We start from the raw sequence: 10,280 nt of genomic DNA, 5'->3' as shown, positions 1-10,280 counted from the left end.
AGATTAGGTGGTGTGCAGCGAAGTGAATTCTCTGAGAGTGTATAATCTTGTGCCCTCCATTTTTTGTTTTGTCTATTCACTCCCAGTTCACAGTTTGCATGCACCAGACATCACTTGATTCATTATTCACCTTGGTCTACTAGTATGGTGACTGAGTTGATCATCTGCCTCCTTTACTTTGTTTCTATGACTGATACTTGCCTCAATAAGAGTACCGGTATCTCTAGAAGCAGGTGTCTCGGAGATGAAATGAACACAGTTCATCTCCAAAGACCCACTGCTTCAAACCTGTGTTTAAAAAACAAAACAAAAAAACAAAACCTAGTGACATTTTAAAACGCAATGCAGCCTGTTCTACCGCGTGAAATTATTTCAATGTATACAGTAATTTTTTTGTTAATTGCTTTTTAAATTACAATGTATTGCATATACAAAATGTGACAACTGTGCACTGATCTGTAACAAAAAATGTAAAGCCGCGCTGCTCACCTTCTGTGTTTCTATATGATTCTCCAAAATCTCATGCTTTTTCTTCCTCACATCTTGTTGAAGTTTTAGTGCTTCCTATGGAAAATAAAAGCAAGGAAACCATATACACAGGGGAAAAAAACTAAAAAGTGTGCTTTATTTTTTAATGTTTCTTTCCTTTAAAGGTTACACTAATTATCACTGGTTTTATAATCACTCTATTAAAAATATACCGTAGTTTTAAAATATATATATATTTTGTGCAGGTAGTGTACATGAGTGATGCCACTGTGATTTTTGTTATGCAAATTACTTTGATCACTGAGACTTTATAACTGCTGCTGCATTCCTTACTGCCGACTAGCATTTAACAAGGCCAAATGTATGGAATATTCTGTGATCTGCATTCTGCTTTTCAGTACAACACATTTTGGCCATAAATGTGTAAATTTTTTAAGAAATAAACATTTAAAAACGGTAGAAAGTGTTTTACATGGTTCTGTGATTTCATATTATACTCGAACATGGACTATGCTGGTAACCTGGAACACCTCCCCACAACTAACATGTTAAACTATTTATATGTTTCTGTGAACAGAAAAGTTAACAATTTACCCGTTTCTTCTTCTGTGCCTCAATGTTGTTCAGTGAAACAGAATAGGATACAGATTTTTGCAGGGCTTTCAAAGCTGCTGGGTTGTAAACCGTTTTTGTAAGGCCAGTGGAAGTGGATAACACCTGAAGAAAAAGAAGTTTAAGAATTGAAGATACTGAACATACATGTTTCAGTAATGCCTATGATATCATGCAGACAAAAAGCATTGATTCATATTACCCCGCTGATCAAGGGAGAGTGAGAGCTGCAGAGGGAGACAACCTATTTCGAATCACGGGCATCTATTGACACTGCGCGCATCTTTGCTACTTTATGATATCATACTGCTCCCTTGCAGCTATTAAGTCAAGCTCCCCCATTTTATCTGTCAGGCTTCTTGCATTAGCAAGCATGCATTTAAGTTTTTTTTTCAGCCTGTACTATTATCTTCTCCTTCCTTTCTGCGCCCACTTGGTTTAGTCTTTAGAAGTTTTCTAGTATTATCTGTATTTACTATGGGTGTCTCCCTGCTTGTCAAACTCGCACCCATTCTACCTCCATACCACCTTGTATCCTCCTCTATTCCATTTAGTTCATTACCTGTTTCATTCCCCTCCCCCCTCCATCCTAGTTTAAAATATCCTCCAACCTTTTTAGCATTCTCCCCCCTAGCACAGAAGATCCCTCTTCATTGAGGTACAATCCGTCCCTAGAATAGATGGCACCTCTCAGAAAAGGAGCCCCAGTGCTCTAAAAACCCAAACCCCTCCTTCCTGCACCACTTTCTTAGCCATGCATTAACCTCCCTGATCTCTGACTGTATCACTGCGGTAGCGCATGGCAACGGAAGTATTTCAGAAAATACTACCTTGGAGGTCCTTGCCTTAAGCTTTTGGCCTAGATCCCTGTAATCATTTTTTAGGACCCTCCATCTTTCTCTAACTTTGTCATTGGTGCCAACCTGTACAAAGACCGCCGGGTCAATCCCAGCCGCCCCCCAACAATCTGTCTACCCGATCCGCAATGTGCTGAACTTGAGCACCCGGGAGACAAACTGTTCGGTTCCTGCGGTCCGGCAACAGATTGCCCTATCTACCTTCCTAATAATGGAGTCCCCTACCACCACAATCTTTCTTTGTATCTGAGCATCCCGAGTCCCCACTGTGCTGGAGGAACTATTCCCCTGGCTGCTAGAGGAATTAGTCTCCCCCAGCCTTGCCATTTCCGCCCCGACATTCCCAATATCTTCACTCAACATGGCAAATCTATTGGGATGTCAGCTCAGAAACGACCTTCCTCTCCCTATTGCCCCTGCTGTCACCCAGCTACCTACCTGCTCCTCACTAACAGCAACCAAGCTACCTACCTGCTCCTCACTAACAGCGCCACCATCTGCACCACTAGTCGAAGCAAAGGCCTGCTCAGTGAGCTCTAAACCCCTTTCAAGATTGCCAATGTCCCTGAATATTGCAAGTTGCCTCTTCAGATCAGCAATCTCTGATTCTAAAGAGACCACCCGCTCACACCTCTCACAGCGTATGCTCCTTGGAACAGCTGCTCCAAGTGCACATACATGTGGCAAGATGTGCATTGAGTGGCATTTTCAATCCTGCTCATTCTAGCAACTATGAAGTTTAGAAGTACTAACAGTTGCTACTTCAATATACTAAACCTTGCTTAACCGCTTCCTTGTTCAAACTGCTTCTGGTTCTAACTGCACACACTTTAAACAACCAGCACTTCAAATCAAACACAAATAAATCAAATCAACGTTTCGGCTCTCCCCAAGACTCCTTGGAAAGCCGAAACGTTCACCTTGTGTAATAAATGTATTACATTTTTCAACAAGTGCTGGAGTGCCTGCTATTACTTTCTTCAATACCTCATCACCAAGAAGCCAATGCACCCAGGCAGTTAACCATTTTGCCAGTGGAGTGCCACTATAAATCATTGATAGATTGACATATCTATCAACTCTATCTATAGATATATATACATAATTCAAAATGTAGTCAAGTAGTTGCTTTCTTAAGTCAAATGGAATTGCCGTTGTGTCACCCATCACTTTATCGCAAAATAAGAAATTAGAAATAGTCAACTACAATATACAGTGGACCTTTATTCCTTTATTAGTAAAAATTATTATAATTCCTGTATTGTATTCTTTGTGAAACGCTTAGTACACTTTTGGCGCTATATAAATAAAAGACATACAATACAAAATAAGCAGAAAGAACATCTTGAGCTTGAATGTTAACAACGTATACTAGAAACAGTTTTCAGTAGAAACACAGCCTCAGTGTTGGATTACTAATTACTTTGCAAGAAGTAGTAAATGTTACCAGGTGTGTTAGGTACCTACTATATATTATATCATTTGTTATCAATGCACCATACACAATTTAAAGAGTAATGAATAAGGATTTCCTAACCTTTTCTGTTGCTGTAGATGTTTGTTTCAACATATAACCCAGTCTCTCTTTTATGGGTACTTTGATCACGTTCTAAGAAACAGGAATGTATTAAAGCATTGTTTCCAATGAAAATATAAAAACAATACAGGTAATTGTATACAATACGTATTCTATACAGTGTACGTGTAGTAAAATATATTACTGTATAAAGAACTGGTAAAAACTCTGGCTTTGGAAAAGTCCAAGCAACCTTTAGAACACTGTGAAACCACAAAGGCTACTACAATAAATCTTACTGCAGAAGAAAGGGACAGAGTCAACTGAAATCTCATGAGCAATTTCAATTTAGACACATTCAATCCATTCCAGACATCACTGAACAACAGCCATAGCAAATTATATGTAGACAGATTCTGACAGAAACTATAACAGAAAAGAATCCCTATAATGTGGCACGAAAAGAACACCCTAATTAAAACGTACAGGCATACCCCGCTTTAACATACGCAATGGGACCGGAGCATGTATGTAAAGTGAAAATGTACTTAAAGTGAAGCACTACCTTTTTTCCACTTTACAATGCATGTGCTGTACTGCAAACATCATATATGTGCATAACTGATGTAAATAATGCATTTGTAACCAAAATAAATACAGTAGGCTTAATTGAAATAAAAATTTTAATGTCAGCTGATTTTTCTTATGTGCTGACAGATACAACATAGATGAATGGAAAATTATTTTAAAAATATGTAGGAAGGATGAAGGAGAGGGCATATCTTCTACTGTACAGTATTTTTACTGAAAGGGCATGAAGGTGAGGTGCATTTATTTGACTGACTGATATATTTTTGGGACTTTTGTTTTACAATGCTGTGCTTGCTTAGGCCGTGCGTATAGTGCCCGCGACAGGCGACGTCACCCATCCCCGCTAGCGAAAGTTATATTTCGCTTTGCGGCGGCATCGCAGACTCCCGGACATTTGATTTGTTCAGGGGCTGTCACATGAGGTGACAGCCCTTGAAAATCAAATATTCCCGGCTTCCAAAGTCCGCTCCGTCGCATTGCCGCTCTCGCGCGGCGGCAATGTGTTTGTTTTTGGGCGGCATCGCTGGCACTATACGCACGGCCTTACTCAGGTCCTTGATCAGCTTGGCTTACACGCACGCACTCCCTCAGTCACGCATGCACTCCCTCAGTCACACAATCTCTCACGCACTCCCTCAGTCACACAATCTCTCACGCACTCCCTCAGTCACACAATCTCTCACGCACTCCCTCAGTCACACAATCTCTGACGCACTCCCTCAGTCACATAATCTCTCACGCACTCCCTCAGTCACACAATCTCTCACGCACTCCCTCAGTCACACAATCTGACGCACTCCTTCAGTCACACAATCTCTCACGCACTCCCTCAGTCACACAATCTCTCACGCACTCTCACTCAGTCACGCACGCACACGCACGCAGTCACGCAGACACACGCAGACACACACTCAGACAGACACACACACACAGACAGACACACACACACACACACACACACAGACAGACACACAGACAGACAGACACACAGACAGACACACACTCAGACACACACACAAGCACAGAATGCAGTAGAAGAGCACCTCCCCCTCCCCCGTAGCCTGTAACTCACATGCAAAGTTCCGTTCTACAGCAGGAGGAGGGAGGGAGGGGGGAGAACGGAGGAAGAAAAGCCAGGAGCTGCAGTGCGGGCGGAATCACTGCTATAGCAGCTGATTGATGGCGCACCCGATCTCCCCGTTCCCCCTTACCTGCACTCCCACTCAGTTAGGGACCACAATGTAGGAGGTTGCTGTATTGGAGGTGCGCACGCACGCCGCCCCCTTGTGTCCGTACTCGCGAAGCATGCGTACGTACACAGGGGTATGGTGTAACTAAAAATAAATGTACGTACTTGCGAGTGTACATAAAGCGGGTGTATGTAAAACGGGATATGCCTGTAATTTTTATTAAGTAACTTTAAAAAAAAAAAACTGTTCGGGAACCACACATACAGAACACAAACTCTAATAAAAACAATTAAAAGAACCAAAAAGAGGTGTGGGGCTGAAGTGCTAGTATTGCAGTATTATATATATATATATATATATATATCTATATATATATATATATATGTTACTAGACTTGGTGTATCACATAAATAGTGTGGGTATTGCCTATATAGTTTTTCCTGAACAGACAAAGTGTAGTCTAGATAGAAACCTGTCTAAACATCTTATAGCCAAATGATAGGTGGGGATGAGCACTTCCGGGTGCTGAGCAGGGTAATCCTGCATTATATATTAACGCAGCCTTTATCTGTATACATATTCTGACAGACTGCAGAAATATGGGCTTCACTCCAGCGCCAAACAATAATTGGCTATGCCCAACTACCAGTGTAATGAAATGATTTTGCATGCACAGAACGGCGTTTGCCGTTCTGCGCATGCGCGGCCTACGGTCTGCGCGTGCAACTACGGTCTGCGCATGCGCGCCGGGCGCACCCGCCCGTTCTGCGCATGTGCGACTCGGAATCAAAGATGGCGGCCCCCTTATCGGCGCCGCCGTATGAGCGGATCGCCGAAAAGCGGGGCCCTGCTATTTATCACAAAAGTTTAACTCCATACTAGTTTTCTATGTAAAAGATAACGTCAGTAGACTTGCACTATAATACATTATAGTACAGGTAAATACCTGAGACATCTCTGCATTAGCATTTTGGGCCTCTGCTTGCTCAATGTTACTTGAAGGTACAGGTCCAAGGCGCTCTTTCACAGATTGCTTCATCACAGGTAAATTGGGGGGCTGCATTGGAAGTTGACCAACCTTTAATTATGAACAAAAAGGCAATTTACTCAGAGCAACAAAACAAGCAGGTGGTCTGAAGGTCACATTCTCATAGGATGACCTATGTATACTTTCACTTTCTAGATAAAGGGTCTTCAGCACAAAGTCCTCTTTATTATTCCACAACACACATGATAGAAGGACGCAAGAGACTAATTGCAGACAGTTTCTGATGAGATCTCATTGGGAGAACTGCCGTTTTGTCCATAGCATTGGCTCAATAAACAAGGAAAATGTGCTTAATTATGTTGCACATCTTTATCCACACATCGAAATCTGCACAGCACCTATAAAGGTGCAAATATGCCATTTGAGAGTAGATAACCCAATCAAAATGTGCGTAAGGGAAACGGCAGGACTTTGGAAGGTAAACCAGGGATGCCAGAAAGCTAAGTGTATGGAGGGGCTACTTCTATTAGCCAGAGCAGGCTCTTGATCCGATTGGCGAAATAGAATAAGCCCCCAAGACTTGAGGGATTTTTCCTGATAATATTAATGCTTAACTGTCGAATGTTATCTCGGTGCAACAACAGAGCTCGCGTTTTACGCAAATTCATCAAAATGTAGGCAACCCCATTCCTTAGCTCTCAAAGTAGTACATTTAAGAGAACTGTAAGAAATGTTAAATGTGCGTGTAAATACCTTAGGAGAGGTTGGATTCTGTATCTGCTGAGTGAAGCCTTGTCGGTGCCAGTACATCTTGATAAACCGATTATTCAAAACTGCTTCTGTGCTAGATATTGCTTTCTTTGCTTCATCATATGTTGCAAACTGGATAAGGGCACCTTCTCGATCCCCTTCATAGGCAACCTGAATATTGACATCGAAAGTTCATAGGTTTCAAAGAGATAGAAATACATGTGTTCTTTTCTAAATGAACTCTTTAATTGCTGAAGGGGGTTGACATGAACTGTGCTTCCACGCCTGTGTCGTGGCTTTGCCTTTAAGAGTAAGCACAGAAGACTCACTCTTATCAATAACTGCTACAGTGAACAACTTCTTGAGACAAAATTGAATGTAACCCTATAGGGAGAAACACTGTTACATTGACTGACTTCATCGTTGAAGGAAAACCAATAATTTTTTTTAGAATATAATTCATACTAAAAATGTAACGAGAGATAGACAAAAAAAAAAAAAAAGAGAGATATATATCTCTATCTATATCTATCTCTCTCTCTATATCTATCTATATATATATATCTATATCTATATCTATATCTATATCTATATATATATATATATATATATACACACACATACACATACACACGTATGCAAATAAGAAAATTACAACCTGCAAATTCACCAATGTCCCAAATTTACTAAAGTGCTCATTTAGTTTGCTGATGTTATTCATCTCCGGTGGAATCCTTCTTAATTCAAGTTTAGTATTTTCATTTCCAAACGGCATCTTTTTCTGAAAGCCAGGATGGTTAATTCTGTTGAAGTTTTGTCTGTGAAAGAAAACAGATGAACACATTTAGTGTATGGTATGTAATATCTACCAGATCAACTATGCAAAGTTTTATCTGTAGCCAAAGAATAAAAAGAAAGGAAAATAATTTCTGGTTTACCAACTTCAATGATACACCAAAGGCAGTGTACCAATTAATACTAATTAATTTAGAACAAAAAACAAGTTACTGCAATTATTGTCCCATCAAAGGTAGTGAAATAATGTAGAAATATACATAGCAATACATTCTTTTATTTAGCACTACAAGTGAACTGAACATACACAGTTAAGTAACATAGATTAGTCAAGACCCTATGCAGGAAACTTTAGTCGTGCGTGCTGATAAAGGATTCTCTATGTAAAGTTACTTTTGTCAGATTATTTTTTGTAATAAATATTCTCTCCACATCGATGCTCTTAGATAGCAGCACACATCACATGATAATTTAATGTGACCAGAGTAAACCAAACAGTAAAAATACATTAGTTTGGCATGATCCCATTGCCCATTTTGTTTCTAGTCTAAGTTTCTTTGGTCCGCTTACTTGTCAAACCATGGCTTTTTCGGAGGTATCCCCATTTCCCCTGATCCAAGATTTCTTTTCCGAGACTCAGAATCAACAACAATCCTCATATTGTTGCTGACCATTTTTTCTGCAAAAAAGACATACACACAAAAAAAATTTGCATCTGCAGTGTCAAATTAAACACTCCTTGTGTATCACAATTATATTCATATAATTTATGGTCAAAACAATACTTCCGTACATCTTGTTGTAGCCTAGTCAGAGGATACCAATTCTCACGGTTATTTACTAGTTTAAAAAAAAGTGTATGTGCGCCGAGCACATGCATTTTAAGTGAAACTTTGGCTTTTGTCACTGTTTTGTCACAGAAATTGTATTTGTAATGGTGATGTTTTTAATTAAAAATCAAAAACACAATTTCAGTGCCAAAACGCAATAAAGTTTGACTTAGAACACGTGTTTTTGCTATTTGCACTTCTATATTTATAATAACTGAATTCCTTGTGGGCGCGTGTCGGTGGTCACGTGTCAGTGGTCGCGTGTCAGTGCGTGTGCTGCCAGTCAGTGTTAGTCATGACTGTAGTGAAAGAAATGAAGAGATGCCAGTAGCTTCTGAACAGTGAGAAAAAGAACGGTTTGAGTTTCTCATATACCTTCTCCTATGCCACATTGGACCGTTCACTGCTAGATTATATGATTCTGCGATTATTCTGAATTTGAGATTGTCTCTCTCTTAGGGGGGTTAAGGGAAGTACCTTGAGGTTCCTTTGGACCCAAGGGAACGGGCCTGAGGAAAGGGTTTTTTCCCTGAAATGTTGCCCCTCTTACCCTACCCCATTGTCTTTATATGTTTTTTTCCTCCCCACCCCCTTCTGTCTCCCACACTTCCCTTCCCATTGTATTCCCCCCTGCTCCGGTGGCTTTTAGAGCTGTAGGCTCTGCAATTACAGCAATTTAGCAATTCCTTTTTGTGACAATATGTTCTATTTATGCTATTAAATTTGTGGCTTAATCCGAGACGTTCTACGTTTGTTCTATTAATCAGTGTGTGCTGGAGCTTCTTTTGGGTTTCTATGCGTTATAGTGGGGTTGTTTGGGCCCACTTTGTTCCGTGCACCCTGTACACTCTGAGTATATTTTCGTTGTACAGTGCTGTCTAGTAGTATATACAGTGTGTTAGTGTGTGTGTGTGTGTGTGTGTTGGTGTGTGTGTGGGTGTGTGGGTGTGTTGGTGTGTGTGGGTGTGTGTTGGTGTTGGTGTGGGGGTGTTGGTGTGTGTGTGTTGGTGTGTATGTGTTGGTGTGTGTGTTGGTGTGTGTGTTGGTGTGTGTGTTGGTGTGTGTGTTGGTGTGTGTGTTGGTGTGTGTGTTGGTGTGTGTGTTGGTGTGTGTGTTGGTGTGTGTGTGTTGGTGTGTGTGTGTGTTGGTGTGTGTGTGTGTGTGTTGGTGTGTGTTGGTATGTGTGTTGGTGTGTGTGTGTGTTGGTGTGTGTGTTGGTGTGTGTGTGTGTTGGTGTGTGTGTGTGTGTGTGTTGGTGTGTGTGTGTGTTGGTGTGTGTGTGTGTTGGTGTGTGTGTGTGTGTTGGTGTGTGTGTGTGTTGGTGTGTGTGTGTGTTGGTGTGTGTGTGTGTGTGTGTGTGTTGGTGTGTGTGTGTGTGTGTTGGTGTGTGTGTGTGTGTGTTGGTGTGTGTGTGTGTTGGTGTGTGTGTGTGTTTAATATTTTCCACCAAATATTAGGTAAAATGTGTCGCCATCTCTGGTATACATGCAACATGGGATCAGTAGCTCCCACCAGTTTAGAAAAGCAACTATTGTGCTAAAGTGGCGTACACAGAATTGTATTTTCAGGAGATACAATGGCACTGTAAAGTCTGCGTTCTTTTTTTAGGAGAAGGTGAAAGTGTAAACAAGATACAAACATTATTACACAAACAGATGGTGG

At 40.8% G+C, this 10,280-nt stretch overlaps 1 protein-coding gene across 11 annotated transcripts in view; it reads right to left on the bottom strand.

Moving 5' to 3' along the window:
• The window catches only part of RBM26 (RNA binding motif protein 26), a 54,520-nt gene that overhangs the window by 25,281 nt on the left and 18,959 nt on the right, over positions 1 to 10,280 (bottom strand). For all 11 annotated transcript variants that reach the window (XR_012799917.1, XR_012799914.1, XR_012799918.1 and 8 more), the window contains 7 exons: positions 8,359 to 8,467; positions 7,652 to 7,811; positions 6,997 to 7,164; positions 6,202 to 6,333; positions 3,496 to 3,567; positions 1,084 to 1,206; positions 490 to 564 (listed from right to left, as the gene is read on the bottom strand). Coding sequence is in view for 2 of the 11 variants with exons in the window: in XM_075590879.1 (XP_075446994.1) it covers positions 490 to 564; positions 1,084 to 1,206; positions 3,496 to 3,567; positions 6,202 to 6,333; positions 6,997 to 7,164; positions 7,652 to 7,811; positions 8,359 to 8,467 (839 nt within the window). In the remaining 9 variants the exon portion in view is untranslated. The remainder of the gene's footprint in view (positions 1 to 489; positions 565 to 1,083; positions 1,207 to 3,495; positions 3,568 to 6,201; positions 6,334 to 6,996; positions 7,165 to 7,651; positions 7,812 to 8,358; positions 8,468 to 10,280) is intronic.

Source organism: Ascaphus truei, chromosome 3, assembly GCF_040206685.1.
Source record: "Ascaphus truei isolate aAscTru1 chromosome 3, aAscTru1.hap1, whole genome shotgun sequence".
NCBI lineage: Eukaryota > Metazoa > Chordata > Amphibia > Anura > Ascaphidae > Ascaphus > Ascaphus truei.
The sequence above is the reverse complement of the archived record's forward strand: the minus strand, read 5'-3'. Positions and strand labels throughout refer to the sequence as shown.